The 19,906-nt window shown below is 38.2% G+C and overlaps 1 protein-coding gene across 1 annotated transcript in view; it reads right to left on the minus strand.

Moving 5' to 3' along the window:
- The window catches only part of GORASP2 (golgi reassembly stacking protein 2), a 33,055-nt gene extending 13,587 nt beyond the window's left edge, over positions 1–19,468 (minus strand). The window contains exons 1-4 of the mRNA XM_047871721.1: positions 19,268–19,468; positions 3,463–3,543; positions 1,451–1,654; positions 441–527 (exon numbers count right to left, since the gene is read on the minus strand). Coding sequence (XP_047727677.1) covers positions 441–527; positions 1,451–1,654; positions 3,463–3,543; positions 19,268–19,330 — 435 coding nt within the window. The 5' untranslated portion in view covers positions 19,331–19,468. The remainder of the gene's footprint in view (positions 1–440; positions 528–1,450; positions 1,655–3,462; positions 3,544–19,267) is intronic.
- Between the last annotated feature and the right edge of the window lie 438 nt (positions 19,469–19,906).

Below are 19,906 nucleotides of genomic sequence, written 5' to 3' on the forward strand. Positions count from 1 at the left end.
CTTTTACTCTTCATTAGTAAGACCTGGTTACCTGGGCATCATATTTTTCCTCTCACTTTTTTTTTAGCAATATATACTTCCACTAGCTAACAGACAAGGAAAAGGATCTAATGCAGCTGAGCCAACTTTGATCCCTTAAAAAGAGGAAGAGAAAATGAAATCAATAACTAAAATGAACATTTGATTTAGTCTTGAAGTATGTAAGAGATTCCTGTATATCTCATACAAAATCTGTGCAACTGCCACACATATGTATTTTTCCTCACAGCTATATCCAGTAAGATACCTCCCAGATATTCTGTTTAACACCCTGTTGTGAAAGTTATCTTGATCAGCCAAGAACTAAATTTCAACTCTAAATGAGAAGTATGCAAATATACTTCTGAACTTAACATTAATGAGAATATACAACTTTCATTATTAACAAACACACGAATTACCTCATTCATGACTGTATCTGCTCCAATGATATAATCACTGTGAGGTCTAAGACCTGCCAGTGCTGCAGGAGAATTTGATTCTACTTCCTGGAATAACACAAAAACACACCCCCAAATTAATGTACATAAAATAATCTTTCAAATTTTACAGTTTAGTCCTTAATTATAATGATTTAAAAACCCCTGTACTTCTGGGGCACCTGGGCAGCTCAGTCGGTTAAGTGTCTGACTTTGGGTCAGGTCACGATCTCATGGTCCATGGGTTTGAGTCCTGTGTCAGGCTCTGTGCTGACAGCTTAGAGCCTGGAGCCTGCTTTGGATTCTGTGTCTCCCTCTCTCTCTCTGTCCCTCCCCCTCTAGCACTGTCTTTCTCTCTTAAAAATAAACGTTAAAAAAAAAAAAATTTTTAAAACCTCTGTACTTCTATCTTGTTAGACATGTCAGAAACTATAGAATATACACATTTAAATCTCTCAAACATAAAATCACATAATATTTAATAAATATTTACAATATTTATTATTTTAGCTGTTGTAGCTATCTGCTTTAACAATTCTTCTAATGAATAAATCAATAGAAAAATAGTTCTTAGGCACCTACGTTTGCTGCTCTTCCTTTTTTTTTCTTTTTTTTTTTAATTTATTTTGAGAGAGTTCATGTGTGTGAGCAGGGGAGGGGCAGAGAGAGAATCCCAAGCGGGCTCTGCAGTGTCAGCGTAAAGCCCAACATGGGGCTCAATCTCACAAACTGTGAGATCATGACCTGAGCCAAAATCAAGAGTCAGATGCTCAACAGACTGAGCCACCCAGGCACCCTAAGTTTTACAAATTATTCCTAAGTTTAAAAAAATTATTAATCCATATTTTTAAAGCAATGAATTCCATTTTTCAGAAACTAAAAATAGCCTAATAATAATAGTAATAATACCTCTACAATCCAACCAAGCTGAAGACAGCACCTTTCTACAACATCTCTTAAATTGCAAGTAACAGCTCACACTTGATACCTACCAATACATGCCAAACGTTTTCATTTGCCCCATCAAAGCTGCAGAAACGAATGCTCACTCCCAACAAGCCCTGGCCACCCCACATGTTACTTGGTGTGACAGAGGTCTCTCGAAGCTCCAGTGTTTTACTACTGTAGATAAGCATTTTTACAGGTTTTTCAACATTTGCTTTCAGTAGATCCTTAAGAGTGTCATTGTCTTTATTCTGTGAACACATAGAAATATTTTTTCTTAATAAATAAAAAATGTTAACTATTTTAGCTTAAGCATCCTATGGCCCTACTGGAGTAGTATTAATAATCAACATCCAACAGATAAAGCTTTCATTAACATTCAAATGCTCCTTGAAGTGAAAGAATGTCAAAAATTAAGAACAACTCCTATGTTATCAACAACTTCTGACTTTTTTCTAATAGTTGACTACAGATTATGGATTTTGAAACCCAACATTAGGGGCGCCTGGGTGGCTCAGTCGGTTAAGCGGCCGACTTCGGCTCAGGTCATGATCTCATGGTCCCGTCCGTGAGTTCAAGCCCCGCTTCAGGCTCTGTGCTGACCACTCAGAGCCTGGAGCCTGTTTCGGATTCTGTGTCTCCCTCTCTCTCTGACCCTCCCTCGTTCATGCTCTGTCTCTCTCTGTCTCAAAAATAAATAAATGTTAAAAAAAAAAAAAATTAAAAAAAAATTAAAAAAAAAAAAAAAAGAAACCCAACATTATTTGAGGTGATCTAGAGCTTTAGTGATAAAAAACCAAAATACTCCGGGGTGCCTGGGTGGCTCAGTTGGTTAACCGTCCAACTTCGGCACAGATCGTGATCTCGCAGTTTGTGAGTTCAAGCCCCACATACAGCTCTGTGCTGACAGTTCAGAGCCTGGAGCCTGCTTTAGATTCTGTGGGTTCTCTCTCTCAAAAATAAATAATAAACATTAAAAAAAATTGTTTTTAGTAAGAAAAATAAAAGAAAACCCAAAAAACAAAATACTCCTTAAGAAGTCATATTACTGGGGCGCCTGGGTGGCTCAGTCGGTTGAGCGGCCGACTTCGGCTCAGGTCGTGATCTCGCGGTCTGTGAGTTCGAGCCCCGCGTCGGGCTCTCAGAGCCTGGAGCCTGTTTCAGATTCTGTGTCTCCCTCTCTCTGACCCTCCCCCGTTCATGCTCTGTCTCTCTCTGTCTCAAAAACAAATAAACGTTAAAAAAAAAAAAATTTAAAAAAAAAAGGAAGTCACATTACTAACAAAATTGGTATGACTTTGATTTTAAAATCTAGAACATTTGCTGAGGTTGTAGTTTAATTTTGGACAGCACTCCTAAACATATGCTTTATTTATTTATTAGGAACTGGCAGGAGAGAAAAATGGAAGCAGTATGTTAAATATTTCATTACATAAATGAAAAAAGGCCATTATGTAGGAGATGCTGATAATGAACAAAAAGTTGAAACTGCTATGAAAAAATAAACCAACCAAGTAGCCATAGTCATAAGAATTTCTGTTGCTGAAATTATCTAATTTTTTTTTTCCTTAAGACTTTACTACGGGGAAACTGAAAGCAACTTATAAAAGGTGGTTTTAATTCTGTACTTTTGGAACATAATTATCTGGTTCCAATAATATTATTTATATATCAAGGAATTCAGCTCCAAGAAAACTAAGTTATTTGAGAATGGGTCTTTACTAATCCACTTGTCAGTAACATACAAAAGTCTGACATTACTGAAAAAGCAAACTTTTTAATCCTAATTATTTCTTTCTGCTTAAAAAAATTAAATATTTAACATATAAAAGTCTCCAGTAATTTTATTCTCCTAAGATAGTCACTGAAGGGTGAGGTATATATACTATTTTGTATTTGACATTTTCATGTTTACTAACATAATTTTTACAAACTGGTATCATAACTCCATTTAATGTTTGTAACTAACGAATAAACATCCACCCCAGATAATCTGAAAAATTCCAATTTCAAAAGGTTACAAAATACTATAGTCAAAACTACAAAAAGCTGAACTTACTAATCTCGAACCATTAATGGAAACAATAAAATCAAAGAATGGCTCCAGTCCAGCTCTATGTCCTGGGGAATTTTCTTGTACCTGTAAAAACAAAAGTGCCAAAAAAGAAAAATGCAAAGCTTAATTAAAAATTATGAGCTAAATTTTAATACCTATCTCTTTTCAGTAAAATTAAGATAATTTCACTGATAAGGAGAGAGGTAAAACACACTAGTTCTCTCATTTCTCTTCCTCTCTCCCAACTAATGCCCTTGTAGTTCCCTAAATTCTACCTATTCTTTAAGTTCATCCCACATATGAGGTTCTTTCTCTATGGTCCTATTTCACTCTACCTTCTACTTTTGGAGGTTGGGGGCAACCTTCTCAGGTTGTAGCACAGGACATAGCAGACAGTTACTCATTACAACTGAGTGACAAATTCAAATTAATTTAGCAAGCATTTATTCCACGACTACTACTAGTAAGGCACCACTCAATTAACAAAACTAATATAGGAACATAGCTACTATGTCAAGATATTTATAATCTAGTAAGGAACAGACAAGAGGAAGGAGAGACAGAGGACACACAGTCCTCTAATAACTACAGAGGTTAAGGGCTATAATGGACGTACAGAGTTCTAAGGAGAAGATTAATTCTGACTGAAGAAGCTTCACAGGAAAAAAAGACATCCGAGTTGTGCTTTAAAATAAAGGGTTTTGGGGGAGCCTGGGTGGCTCAGTTGGTTAAGTGACCGATGCTCAGGTCATGATCTCACAGCTCATGGGTTCAAGTCCCGAGTCAGGCTCTGTGCTGATAGCTCAGAGCCTAGAGCCTGCTTTGGGTTCTGTTTCTCCTTCTCTCTCTGACCCTCCCCTGCTTGTGTTCTCTCAAAAATAAAAAAACATTAAAAAACTTTTTAAAGAATATACCACTTATAAAAAAAATAGAGGGTTTTAAAGTTGAGATAGGTAAGGGGATAAAACGGACATCTGAAAGTTGAAATGAGTAAATATCCAGGAGTCTGAGAAAATGGGGATCATAATATAGTATAGCTAGACAACAGAATGGTGTGGGACAGAAATATAGAATTATAGATTTTGAAAATCACAAAACTTCTAATCCAGGGGATCTTAAACTGAGGTCTGTGTGGATAGCTTCAGGGAGCACTGCAGCTCCTGAAATTATACGCAACATTTTGTAGTAATCAGCAGTTTTCCAGGTATAAAGATCCACGGCTTTCATTAGATTCTCAAAGGGTTTCTCCAAATAAAATGCTAAACCCACAGATTTTGTGCAATTCTTTTATTTGCAGGTGAAGAAACCATCCTGTGACTTGCCTATGGTCCTATAGTTGGCTCGTGGCAGAGGTTAAACTCAAAAGTATATCTTGTAACGTTAGTCCAGTAAGGAGACTGGAAAAAAAGAGTGGAGCCAGACTTATACAGGACTTTAAATGGAAGATTAAGATTACTTAGATTCTCAACAATTCAAATGGTTAGTTAGCATACCAAACTTGAAATGGACTAAAATTATTAAATTTTCTAAATTTACAGTAATAAAAATATTAGTAGCTGGCAATAGTAATACAGTATGACAAAACAGCAAAAAGTTAATACAATCCACTTGTATTTCCTCTAAAATATTTTAATATTTTAAGGACTTTTTATTCAGAGTGATATTATTTTATACTGTCAAAACTATCCTTTGAAAACGAGGTTTGCATGGATATTTGCAGGCCGATTATCTGTAACACTCCCAACAGTTCTAACAGTCAATAGTCAATTCTGAAGTTATGCAAATAATAGATGCACTCATTCATCCACACACAAATCTGCAGTTATCTATACAGTAACAAATTTTACTGCTTTCAAAATGGAACCCAGGAAGGAACCCAGAATATGTTCCTCTAATACCAGACTTCTTGGATTAAGGAAATTTAATATTTGATTAATGATACATTCATTCCTTTTTGGACTAACGTTACCTTTTAGGTAAAACCAAATTATACTATCACTGCTTCTGAAGAAGTAAAACTAGGTCTTCTTCATTTGTCACAGTACAAAAGTTGTCCATTATAAAGATGGCTCCATGTTTTAATTTACTAAAACTGTTTAATCTTGCTTTCTGTAAATTCTCTTGCAAATTTGGGACTACATCATTTTTGTAAATTAAACAAGTTGATTAAATATCAAAGGGTTTTATTATTTACAAGTGTTAGCTCTAATGAAAATAATCAGCACAAACTTGTTTAGCTTCTTTATACTCAGTTTTCTTAAATGAAGGATATTTTATATTCTACATGTTACCAAGCAAAATGTCTAGAACTCCAAGTGGCAGACAGATTTCTCTTCAAAAGGCAACTCTGTAAGGAAAACAGTGGCAGTCTGGAGTTATTACGAGAAGAAAAGGGAGGTCAAGTCACAGCTAGCTGGGAAAGAGTCATGATCTACTAGGTGTGAAATGCCTATTAGGTGCCTAGCAATTAGGTGTGAAATGCCTCAAGTGTGAAAAGAGGATAATTAGCATAGACCCCTGGAGACCCTTCGCTGTGGCGTTTTTCACTTAATAAGGTCCTCGTCTAATCCTCTGATTCTCTGAATCTGAATGTTTCCAAATGACTTTTTTTTCTAGAAACCAACCAGTCCATTGATCCATTTCAGACTTCTCCACTGAGGCTGCCAAAAGTTTATCTTTCAGTTAAAAAGGGACAAAGATAGTACTTTTGTAATGTCATCACCAACTTAGAAAGTTGATCCCACACACTGATGCTTATCATGCCACCCTCCAAGTATAAAGTTTTACCACTATTTGAAATGGAGTTTCTAATAACATTAGAACTATTCTTTCCCATTACTCAAAAGAAATTCAATAGCCAAATTTGAATTCTAAAATAAGTACACTTAAATAACCCTTTCTCTATTTTTCTATTTGCATTTGCTACAAACATCAATCTCCTCTGTTTCTAATGTACCTTGAAATTAACTTCTTTCCTAAATTTATTTACATCATTAGTACCAGTACAATTCTGGCAACTAGGTATCTAACAGGAAGCCAACAGAGGGAGCCCTAGAAAATGCTCTCTTTGACCCTAATATACTTAAAGACAATTTCCTACATTTCATAGCATGCAAAACAAGATCTACAACACAGCAAATTAAACATCCACACAGGTTAAGTTTCTCTGGCAATACTACCCACTGACAAGAATCTCTTAGGCACCCAATCTGTCAGGCATCAGATTACCACTTCAATACTTCCTGCCCCCTATAAGATCTCTCAATTATTGATTCACCTGCTTCCTTCAAACCACCTTAATTAAAAAAAATGAATATATAAAACCCTGGATCCATCTATCCATCTATCTATCTGGTTCCATAGATCATTAGTATTTATTATTGGGCCAAATATTACAGCAATTTAAGATGAATAGGTTAAATTGGAAAGTTTATAGTTAAGATTTTGCAAGATTTTGAAAAAATGCACAATGTAAAGATAATGGAGTTCTAGAATCAGACTGACTTGATTTTGAGGCATGCTTTTACCTTATTAGCTGTGTGAACTTGGGAAAGATTATTTATCTTTCTGGGCCTCAGTCTTTCCATCCACAAGTAAAGGATAACATCATCTACTGTACATGAATACTGTAGAGATTGAATGAGTTTATGAAATGCCTAGCTAAGACTCTAATATATGATAGGAGTCCTACAAATCTTTTTTTAATGATGTGCCTGGCATGTCTGATGCCTAAACAAATCTTTCTTTTTAAGTTAGTTAATTTAAAATTAGTTTATACGTATATATGCATGTACGTATGTATTATGTAATCTCTACACCCAACCTGGAGCCTTAACTCAACCCCAAGATCAAGAGTCACATGCTCGTCCAACTGAGCCAGCCAGGCACCCCCGGGAGGAGAGGGGGGGTTTCTACAAATCTTAAAGTCACCTTCCTAACTCTGCAATCACCACCTGAGGGCAAATCTTTACAACTAATGAATTCCTGGACACTACATGATTGTTCTAATTATGCATTAATCGTCTTTCTCCTCTTTAAAAAAGGAAAGGGAAAGAATTTGCAATAAATTTGTAATAAAACAAAAAAGTAGAATAAAAAAATAAAACCACAGAGGTAGAGTCAAAGGTAAAATGATAGAGCCTTCAGAGGAATACAAAGGAGAATATCTTTGAGATTTTCAAATATGAAAGACTTCTTAAACTGGATACAAAAAAACACTAATCATAAACTAAAAAAATTAATGAATTATACTAAAACTACAAACTTCTGCTCATCGAAAGACACACTTAAGACAATGGAAAGATTTATTATACATCCAACAAAGGAGCTATATTCAGAACAAATTTAGAATTACTGCAAATCATTAAGAAAGAAACAGTAAAACCACAATGAGATACAACTTCACATCCATAAGACTGGCTAAAATAAAAAAGATACTAACAAAGGTTTGAAACAAACCCTCATATATTAGTGGTGGGAATATAAAATGGTGCAGTTGCTGTGGGAACAGTTTGGCAGATCCTCAAATGTTAAACAAAGAGTTACCATGTGACCCAGCAATGCCACTCCTAGATATATAAAAAAGAGAAATGAAAGCATGTCCACATAAAAACTTGTACACAAAATTCATAGCTGCATTATTCATAGCAGCCAGAAAGTGGAAACAACCCAATGTCCCATAACTGATGAATGAACAAACAAATGTGTTACACCCATAGAATGAAGTATTATCTGGCGATAAAAAGGAAGTATTCATGCTACAACATGAATGACCCTTGAAAACACTATGCTAAATCACAAAGACCACATATTGCATGATTCCATTTATATGAAATGTCCAAAATAGGCAAATCCACAGAAACAGAAAGTAGATTAGTGGTTGCCAGGGGCTGGGGGTAGGAGGAATGGGGAGTAGCTGCAATTGGGTATGGAGTTTCTTTCCGGGGGTAATAAAAAGGTTCCGGAATTAGATACTAGTGACGGTTGCACAACTCTGAATATACTAAAAAACCTGTGAACTGTATACTTTAAAAGGCCGAATTTAATGGCAGGTAAATTATATCTCAATGAAGCTGCTAAAAAAAATAATAATTTAATGGAGAAATGGGGAAAAGATTTTAGCAGACACTAAACAAAAAAGGGTACTGATGTGGCCAATAAATATGAAAATATGCTCAACTTCAATAGCTGCAATTATCACATTGAAACCACAATGTGATACCACCTGCCAGACTGGCGAAAATGAAAAAGATGGAAAATACTAAATGTTTGTGAGGATACAAAACAGCTGGCAACTTCAATTCCTGCTGGTGGGAATGTAAATGAGCAAACTATTTGGCAATATCTGTTAATATTGAAATATTTGACCAAATATTGCGCTGTTTAAGCATACCCAATAGAAATGGGTATACAGATGTTCTTCAAAAGACACACACAGTTGAATGTTCACAGCAGCACTATTTGTACTAGCCCCAGACTAAAAACTATATTAATTCCCATGAACAGCAGAAGAGATAAATCAATCTTGATATAGTCTCTCGATGGTATAAGGTAAATAAAACAAAAACCTACAACAATACACAAGATGGATATGTTTTACAAGTGGTATGTGAGCAAAAGAGGCCAGACACAAATGAGTACATATGATTCCATTTATATAAAGCTAAGAACAGGTCAAATTAATCTATGCTGTTAGAAATCAGGACAGCATTCACTCTGAGGGGGTTGGTGGGTAAGTCAGAGGGTGCCTGGAGAGGGATGGGATGCTGGGTACACGAGTATGTTGTCTGTGAAAATTCATCAAGCTTTACACTTATGTGCACTTTAAAAAGCTTTAACATCTACTCCCCTCTATCCAAAAGGCAGAAATACAATTATTACAACCTAAGAACATACCAAATATTTCACCTACAAAGAACATACTTTGAAAGCCAGCAATTAAATCTCAACAGTCAGTTGAGTACAAAGCAGTCAGTACAAAGGCCACAAAATAACTTACTCTAATGCTCCCCTTTCAGAACATTTCAGGACCACTCTTAGATTCTGTTTATATTTACATGGTTTGGCTACCTGATTCCAAGCCACGAACAGAGTACTAACCAAACAAAAGAACTGAAAGAGATGCCACTGCCACTTGCTTACAGCAAAAAATGATAGCTGGCAGAAAATGAGAATAAAAATTTAAAAAATCAAAAACCAAAAGGAAAAAAAAAAGTTGAGTGTTAACTTATGCCACTTACCAAATTCTACCGAGTATAAACTGTGCACTAACAAAAAAGGTGTAGTTGTGATTGTGTCTTGTGGTAGGGAATACAAAAATTTAAAAAGGTCTCCACTATTAAGCTACTTTTAGAACTTTTCGCAATTATAAAAATCTTCTGTATCGTGTGCTGTCCAATACAGTAGCCACTACCCACATGTGAAATGTGGCTTGTGTGACTCTGGAAGTGGATTTTAAACTTCATTTAATTTAAATAATTTACATCCAAGTTTAAACAGCCATATGTGGCTAGAGACTACTGTACTGCACAGCCCAAGTCTAGGTGATAAGTACATGTATTCCAATACAGCACATGGACATCATCACAACAATTAAGATTAAAAAATTTTAATATATGTAGCACCTATCAGTAATGGTGGAAGCATGCAATGCATTTAAAACATAGATTTGTTTATAATATATTCTTGATACTGAAAGCAGTAAATACTCCATTTTAAGGAAAAAATTGACTTTATACAAATCCATTCCCTGGGAGTTCTAACAAGCATGCTGAAGTCTTCTCAGGCCTCATGGTTTACTTTGAACAATTAAGGAATACAACATAGCAGCTGAAAATACTGAAGCGTAATTATGCTTACAAGGGAATGACAAAAATAAATGTGAGCCAAACACCCACATGTAGAATAAATTATGAACACACTTACTGGCACTTATAAGAGTTCAACTTTACATCTGGAGGTTATCTTACCAAAATAAATTCCACAACATGAAAGAAATACTTCTTTCATAAGCACTCTAGAAAAAAGAGCTACAATATGCAAGATAAAATCTGCTAGAGATTTTTACTCAAGAAACAAAAAATGAGCTTATAAGAGAAACTGCACAGTGAAGGGGTATCCATCCCCAGTACATAAGAAGAAATTAGCACCAGTGATTAGAAGCTGGATTTGGAATCACCAACTATATATAAATTCTTCTTAAAGTGGTGTCATCCAATTACTACAGGGAGTTTGTTCTGAAATCAATTTAGTGGACCGTTACAGAAGAGGGAAATGTCAAAATAAGAAAGTATCAGAATAGATAAAATACAAAAAATTCATGACTTCATAAGGGTCATTATTTTTCATGAAATGTAGTAGTACACATGAGTTGCAGAGGAAAATAAATTTTACTTTGATCTGTAATAAAAATAAAATTGGAAAGAGTCCTACAAGATGTCATTAACTCTTTTTGTCCAATCAACCTCCAGATAATAAATGCAATTAAACTTTTGGCTTTTCTCTCACCTTCTGATCCTGGACCAGGAGGCAGTTTTACCAGATTTAACATGGATTCTCCCTTGTGTACAGACCTAATTGTTCTAAGCCGGTTGCTTTCCAGTGAAGCATCCATCTCTTCTCCGGGGGTTAAAAGTGTCATAGTACTTTATACTAGGTTTGGGTCATTTCGCATGAACCACTCTCTCTTAAATCTTGGCTTGAGGAGAGAGGGGCAGCAGAATAGAAGGGGAGAAGAGTTTGGGTGGAGTTGGGGGTAGGCATTCTCTTAACTCCATCATTTATATACTACTCCCAGCTGAGGAGTGGAGAACTGCCATATTAATGTAACAAAGAAAGGAGACTGCAAGGCTACTTTCAGAATACAGGAGATCATCAAACCGAGCATTTCATAAGGTGATACACAAAGACATACCTATCACATGTCTGGCTAGTTTGTGAATTATTTCTCATTTTCTAACCAAGGAGATGTTTCCATAAAATGGGCTCAGTGATATGTGTCTCCTTTTTATTACTGCACCACCAATTCCTTCACACATAAAAGGTAGTTCTGTCTATATCATCATCTCCTCTCTCAATTTAATTTTTTGTACTATTTAAAAAACCACCAGGGATATTAAATAAAAGTAAAAATTAAGTCCAATCCAAGTAATCCAAGTATTAATAATGATTCATTTCAACTATACACATAAGGCCTCATGTTACATATTTACACGCTTGCGTGATCAAAATGATGTGAGAAGACTTGGGGGGTGTGATATAATAAAAATACACCCGAAATCCTTCAGTTATAAAAATAAATAAATAAAAATAGAAAGACACTTGGCGGGGGGGGGGGCTCTTCCATGTCTGAAAAGGGCCAGTGTTCCTGTTTGGGACTTGATACAAATATGTGGAAATTATTTTGCAGCAGACTGGAAGAGTTCAAGCTTTACTTGCTGAAACATTTTTTTTAATGTTTATTTTTGAGATAAAGAGAGAGCACGAGCGGGAGAGGGGTAAGGACAGAGAGAGAGACACAGAATCTGAAGCAGGCTCCAGGGTCTGAGCTGTCAGCACAGAGCCTGACGTGGGGTTCGAACAGGGAGATCACGACCTGAGCCAAAGTCAGACGCTCAACCGAGTCACCAAGGCGCCACAGTTTGCTAAAACATTCTTATATGTTCTACCAAAATAACTCAAAGAGCATGTTTTTCTGACCCTATGATGTAATTTATAACATATGAAGCAATTTAAAAATTCTAATGATAACCAAGGAAATTAAAACCCATCAATACACTGTACTTTCTTAGAGAAAGTCTGTATATCAGAAAAATGATGTTGAAAGAAACTGAAGCCTGCTCCAAAAGAAGCAAAAAGTCTGACAACTTGTCACCTAATTTTATAATCTTCAAATACCAATTTAGGCGTTTCTTTCTTAGGGAAAGAAAACTTGCTGTGTGACCTTAGGCAATAATCTTTCTGTGCTCCTTTTCTTTAGCTGTAAAGCGAGGAGGCTGATGAGATAGTTTCTAAGAATGAACGACAACTCACCATGAAGTAAGTCTAACTGCCACTATCTATAGATTCCACAGTGTAGATCCAACCCAACAACATTATTTTAATTGCATAGACTTTTTTAGTCATTTTAATTAATGTGTTTAGTATCACTGTGATAAAGCAATGAAAAGGATACTGGTACCTTCCTTTTAAAAAAGACAAAATTTCCTTAAAACTGAGGATTCCTTAAAAATTCACAGGCACATTAATAAAATTCATGGGTCACATCTGATCCCAAATTTATGTATAGGGTTAGTTACAAGGGCAAAAGTAGCTGCTGAATGAGCATGTAAATGGAAATGCTACTTAAAATGCTTAGAGGTCTATTTTAACTAGTATCGCCACTACAATAGTGGTTCTCAATGGGTGATACAATAGTGCAGATGCTAACAATAAAGACACCAGCTAACATTTACTGAGTCTTTACCATTCTCCAGACCCTATGCTAAATGCTTTACATGGAATATCTCATTTAATCCTTGGGATAACCAATGAGGTAGACAGCACTGTTTTAATGAAGAAATTTTTTTTAATATGAAATTTATTGTCAAATTGGTTTCCATACAACACCCAGTGCTCATCCCAAAAGGTGCCCTCCTCAATGCCCATCACCCACCCTCCCCCCCCCGCCCCCGCCATCAACCCTCAGTTTGTTCTCAGTTTTTAAGAGTCTTTAATGAAGAAATTTAAGAGCAAGGCCATCTGCAAGGTGGCAGTGGACCAGGAAAAAAAATTAATGTGCTCAATTTTTTTCAAAATACTTTCATATACAGTATCTACTATGGTTTTTAGTCAAAAACAGGCGGAGGAGGCACTAGTATTATCCTCACTTTTCAGATACAAAGAATGGGGCTCAAAGAAGTTCAAAGGTTTGCCCAAGGAAACACAATGAAGTGATGGAGGGGATAGGACGGTTCAGTGATTCCCAAGAGGGGTCTCTGGTGCTCTACTATCAAGTCTCTCAATGCATTCACGTCTACAAGATGACAAGGTTCCTCACTGCTGACAATGTGCTGGAATGGTCTCTCACTGGTGCTTACAACAAAAAACAATCCTCAGCATCACTCCCTTCATGCTGCAGTAAATTCATTTGCAGTGCCAAGAGGGACATGGACAGTCTCTCAGGTTAACTACTTTGGTTCTGCATGTTGTTTGGAGAAAAAAAAAAAAAGGTCTTCTTATTTAGTTAATCACACCTCTGAAGGCAATCTACAGTTATATTCTAAAGCATGTACCAAACATTTACATGTAAAATATTTTCTAGTTTAGATTAACTAGTATTAGTGAATCAATTGAAATAATGTAATCCTCTCAGCACAGTATTAAAGCCTGCAAAATGAATGTACTGATATTAACGGTTATTCCAAGTTCAATTCTTATGACAATTTCAGTGGAATTATTTAAAAAGAAGCTGTCAGTGTCTGACCCAGAAAACACTACACCCCGTGCTGTGCATTCTACTACTTAACTGACCAGAACAGAAACCGCAGTTACCCGTCAACAGTAGACCTCCCCAAATAAGGATCCTAAGGATCCTTAAAAACACATTAAAACACACTTCATCACAAAATATGAAAGTGTAGATAAACAGAGTAACACTAATTTGTTCAAGGTCTTTTCAGAAAAAGTTTATGTCCAATGATACAATTTCTAAGCATGTCCTAAGTTTCACACACATTGTATTCGACGGCATTTATGAACTGAAAATCTGACTCCTACATTTGAAAGGAATTTCAAAGACTATTAAATCTTTTAAGATTATATCTTTAAGTAATCTCTACACCCAATGTTGGGATCAACATCCCAACTCCTGGCATCAAGCGTTGCATGCTCTACTGACTGGGGCAGGCAGGTGCCCTTATGCGTGGTTTTTTTAGTACAAGAGATCAACTTCGGGAGATCATTATCTTTAGGTGGTGTTTATGGAGCTTTTTCAGTCATAACTTTGTGTTTGAAAAACATCAAATAACCCAACTGTTTTCTTTTTATAACATTGTTTTCAGAGTGAGTGAGGAAAGAGGATAGTAGTGAGATTTTTATGTTTTTCAAGTGGGGACATGAGTTTAAAATGTTTGAGGGGCACCTGGGTGGCTCAATTGGTTGAGTGTCTGACTTTGGCTCAGGTCATGATCTCGCCTGAGTTTGGATTCTGTCTCCCTCTCCCTCCGCCTCTTCCCACGTGTGCTCTGTCTCTGTCTCTCTCTTGCAAAAGTAAATAAACATTAAAAAAAATTTTGGGGGGCGGTGCGCCTGGGTGGCTCAGTTGGTTGGGCGACTGACTTCGGCTCAGGTCATGATCTCACAGTTTGTGGGTTCGAGCCCCATGTTTACAGTGTGGAGCCTGCTTGGGATTCTCTCTCTCTCTCTCTCTCTCTCTCTCTCTCTCTCTCTCTCTCTCCCCCCCCCCCCCCCGACTTGTGTGCATGTTCTCTCTCTCTCAAAATAAACTTAAAAAAAATTAAAATAAATAAAAATATCTTTTAATAATTTTTTTTGAATATACAAGTATTTCATGACCACTCTGGAAATTTTAGAAAATATACTGAAGGGGGCATCTGGGTAGCTCAATTGGTTAGAGTCTGACTCTTAGTTCTGGCTTAGGTCAGGATCTCACAGTTTCATGGGTTTAAGCCCCATGTTGGGCTTTGTGCTCTCAGTGTGGAGTATGCTTGGGATTCTCACTCTCTCCTTTTCTCTCTGTCCCTCTCCCACTTATGCTCTCTCAAAATAAAATAATAATAAGAAGAATATACTGAAGTTTAAAGGAATGTAAAAATGTCACCATTCGCCAATAATCCTTTTAATAGCCTGGCTTATTACCTTTCTGTTTTATTTTCCTTGACACTTGAATGTACATGCACCTACACAGAGAGACATGCCTATGGCCACACAGTGTTTTGAAACACAATTTTCATGAATGTATAGCATTCCAATCTGTGGTTAGGCCCTGATTTATTCAGCACTGTGGTTTTGATTGTAAGCCAATATCTTACCATAACTTCAGACCATACCGTACTTGAATATGTCGTATCATTCAAAATCTTTGTGAACCATGGCTAAGGGGCAAGGTTAGGCACAGAAAAAAAGAGACTAGAAAAAATACTTCGGCATAATTTACCTTTAGATGACAGAATTACAGGTAGTTTAGGTTCTTGTTAATACTTTTTTAACTTATCTAAAAAGTCTGTAATGAACATATGTTGATAATCAGAAAAGAATGTAGTAATCTACTAAAATGAAGATCATTTGTATAAATTAATATTAAGATTCAATAATTTGGGAAATGTACATTTTAAGTGAAAACAAGACAGGATTTGAGGTTGTGAACATGTACTTACAACAGCAAAGACTTTTTAGAAAAAGTAAATGTCCACCACCACCAGGTGCTGCTTAGCTAAACTCTGACACAACAAACTGCTGTGGAGCTAAGTGAAACCAAGAGGCAGATCTCTATGTGCTCCTATGAAGACTGCCAAGATGGATTAGCAAATAAAAGACCAAGGGGAGTAATAGTAGGTATCATGTGATTCCAACAGTTACAGAAGGAAACAAAGAGTGAAGGAGAGCAGAATTCTTTTACCTGCATAAAACATTTTTGAAAAGATACGTAAGAAACAACTGTGGTTACTTCTAGGGTAAGAATGGGGAGTTGGCTATACAATATGATCACAATGCGAAAATGTACATTAATACAAAATGCATAATACATAAAAAGGAAAGTACACTGCTCACAGCAGAAAACCTAAAACTATTTCAATGTTGCCCCCTAAAAATTTTTAAAAGCAGAATCTACCAATGGATATGGAATATAGAAAAAAATGTAAAGTACTTGAACTACAGGAATGCTGAAACAACAATAAGATAGCAGTGGAAATGGTTGTCAGTATAATTGTTATTTTAATTTTTTTTTTTAATTTTTCTTTTCAACGTTTATTTATTTTTGAGACAGAGAGAGACAGAGCATGAACGGGGGAGGGGCAGAGAGAGAGGGAGACACAGAATCGGAAGCAGGCTCCAGGCTCTGAGCCATCAGCCCAGAGCCCTACGCGGGGCTCGAACTCACGGACCGCGAGATCGTGACCTGGCTGAAGTCGGACGCTTAACCGACTGCGCCACCCAGGTGCCCCATTTGTTATTTTAATTTTTAAAAATTTAATGTTTATTTATTTTGAGAGAGAGAGGGAGAGAGCACAAGAGGGGGGAGGGGCAGAGAGAGAGAGAGAGACACACAGAATCTGAAGCGGGCTCCGGGCTCTGAGCTGTCAGCACAGAGCCAGACATGGGGCTCGAACTCACAAGCTGTGAGATCATGACCTGAGCTGAAGTTGGACGCTCAACCGACTAAACCACCCAGGCACCCCTATAATTGTTATTTTAAAACCCAGTCAAACAAGTTTTTATTACTAACAAGGAAATGGCCAGGGAATCGATTACTAAAGGAAACAAACTTTTTTTTTTTTTAATTTTTAAAGTTTATTTATTTTGAGAGAAAGAGAGAGAGAGAGAGAGAGAGAGAGAGAGAGAGAATGAATCCCAAGCAGGCTCTGCACTGTCAGTACAGAACCTGATGCAGGGCTCAAACTCACAAACGGTGAGATCATAACTTGGGGTGAAACCAAGAGTCAGACGCTTAACTGACTGAGCCACCCAGGAGCCCCAGCAAACAAACTTCTCAGAAATCATTCTAGAACTTGTTAATAGGAGTGATTTTACTCCAAGGTTATCTTACTGTATCTATTCTAGTTTACAAGCTCAGTAATCCAGCACTGCAATATATTACTGTATATTAGGCAATAATAAGTGAAAGGAATGTATTTTTTTAATATGTCTGGATTTAACATAGTACTTTCCCCTCTAAAAACAAAGATAACTGGAAATCAATGACAGAATTAGGAACAGAGTAGGTTAGGACTCAAACACATTTTAAAAATGCTCCTAAACTAAATGGTCATTACTATTTTAAAGCTCTCTCTAGCAAAGCTTGAATAAGATTTCATTTTTTGCAACATTTACGCTCCAGATGCAGGAAAACTAAGGTTGTCTCTAGTGATTCGGAAAATCAGATTTATAGATTAATAACACATCTGCACTACTGAATATGTATAAGTGCTGATTTACTGAGGTGCACTTATGTAAAGAATATATACTTCAACTTACTTCACGTGGAACACAGTCATGAACAGAAGTCGTTCAACTGCAATCCTTTTGATGTATACAGCTTTCTAACAGACTTTTAAAACTCAATAATGCTGTTTTACTGAGTGCATGTATTATTAAAATATCATGAGTCTCCAAGGATTCATGGCTACCATCAGCCACTGTGAGAATCAGCTGGTAATACTGGATATCGGGCTCCAGGGTAGAAAATCAAAATCAAACCAGATAAGAGAAAAGTACTGCTGCTAATTTTCACTTTACATTTAGATCCAACATTTCTCCTTCAATTTCTCCCATCAGTGTGGCACATGGGGTTGGCTTAGCTGAAAGGAATACGAAGGTAATACGGTTTGTTTAAAGATTCCCTTTATTTTCCGGGAGAATCATCCTTTCCTACCAAAAGTGTGGCTTCAAGAGAGATTTTCAGTACAGTGGAGAGGCAACAAGACATGATAATCCTGAAGATCAGAAAGGGGATCGATCACAGTACTATCACACACTTAACTGGGTAATTCAGTTTAAGAATGCTGTCTTACCTAAAACATGGGATCTAAGACAGAATGACCGTAAGCACCAGGAAGTACTTTCTCACTTTCAGTGAAAATGCTGTTGCCTGAGAGCAGCTAATATCTAGTGACACTCTATTATGTCCTGAAATGGTACTACGGATTAGGGCCACTTAGGTGACAATCCATCATGTTGCCACTCACGCAGGTGTCACAGCACATAACCATCAATGCTACTTTTAAAGACTTCCAGTTCCCTAAGAACCACATGCTTTGCAACAACTTAGGCTGCTCATAAGCAGGGGCTTACCTAATGCTTTTTGAGATACTATGTTTCTCCATCCCAGTGACTGACGCTGCTTTCCTGTATTTACCTACGTTTGTTTGTTTTTTCAAACGTTCCTCTCTCCATTACCTCTTTTACCACCCTGAGCAGTCTCAGAACAGAACGGAAGTTCCCCCCGCCAGGAAATGTGGAAAAGGAGGGCTGGAAAGGTCAGGAGCGACACAGGAAAAGAGTCCTGCAAAAGCAAGTGAATTTAAGTCCGTCAAACCTACTATTAGGCCATTTCGTTTTCTGTTTGCCTAATTGACCTTTCCGGACACCCAGATAGCGCCGAGGTGAATTATCACCTGCCGTCGCATCCCCTGCCTCTAGCCTGCCGAGTTCCAGGCTTCAATTTCTCAGAAAACTCCAATGCTACCTTGACCATCACCTCTTTTGCAGACTTTGCCCCCAAGCCTTTCCTAACTTTGTAAGGTAAGAATTAAGAGGAAGAGAACGGAGAAGGCTGTGAGGAGAAAAAGGAGTCAAGGTTGTACCCCCACCCCCTCCGTGTCTGGGCCGCCCCCTGACCAAGTTGCCGGCTGCCGCCTCAGGCTCCACTCCGTCCTCCCAGAGCGGCGGACCCCTGGCCCGGAGCGCTCCCGGTAAGCAAGTTGCGCGCAGCCTTCCGAACCGGCCTCGGCTAAGGCAGCGCCCGCGGTCGCCGCTCCTTTGCGGGACCAGGCCTGGCTGTCCCGGGAAGGGGCCCGTCGGGGCCTCTGCCTCCCCGCGGCTGGGCCCCGCCTGCAGCCAGCCGCTCCCGAGCCGCCGTCGGAGCTCTTACCCGCAGGACGTGGTAGCCTTCCGTGCCCCCGCCAGGGATCTCGACGCTCTGCGAGGACCCCATGGCGGCGGGCGATCAATGTGAGCGGGCCGGGATCCGCGCTGCTCCCCGCCCCCTGCGCACCGCCCGCTCCGCTCCTCCGCGTAGCACTTGGGACGTGGCACTAGCTGCCGCCGGAGAGCCGGGCCGCACTGCCCGCCGGGAGAGCGTCGCCGCGGCACCCACTGCCGCTGCGACGCCGCAGACAGCGCCACCTGTCGCAAATCACCGGAAGAGGGCTGAGCACACGCCGGCGGGGAGGGGCTTATTCAGGCTCGCGAGAGAATAGAAAAACAGTTCCTCCGGCCTTGGCATCTTGCTACGGATCCCTAGGTTAGACAAGCTTAAACAGACGCGTTCCCGCTCGCCTGAATGAACGATTGCATTGTCGTAGCTCCCCCTGGTGGCCAGAAGCAGGGAAGGCTGCTACCAAAAAGAATAGGGCGGGTCCAAACAGAGAGCTATTCTGGGGGGGGTCTTGTCCCAGTTTATACAGAGGGCGATAGTGCCTCTCCGTGGGCTGGATACTGCATTCGCTCATCTAAACTCAGTTTTATAAAGGAAAACGTTCTGATTCTGTTTTTGCCTTCCTAATTGTGA

This window comes from Prionailurus viverrinus, chromosome C1 (assembly GCF_022837055.1).
Source record: "Prionailurus viverrinus isolate Anna chromosome C1, UM_Priviv_1.0, whole genome shotgun sequence".
Taxonomy (NCBI): domain Eukaryota; kingdom Metazoa; phylum Chordata; class Mammalia; order Carnivora; family Felidae; genus Prionailurus; species Prionailurus viverrinus.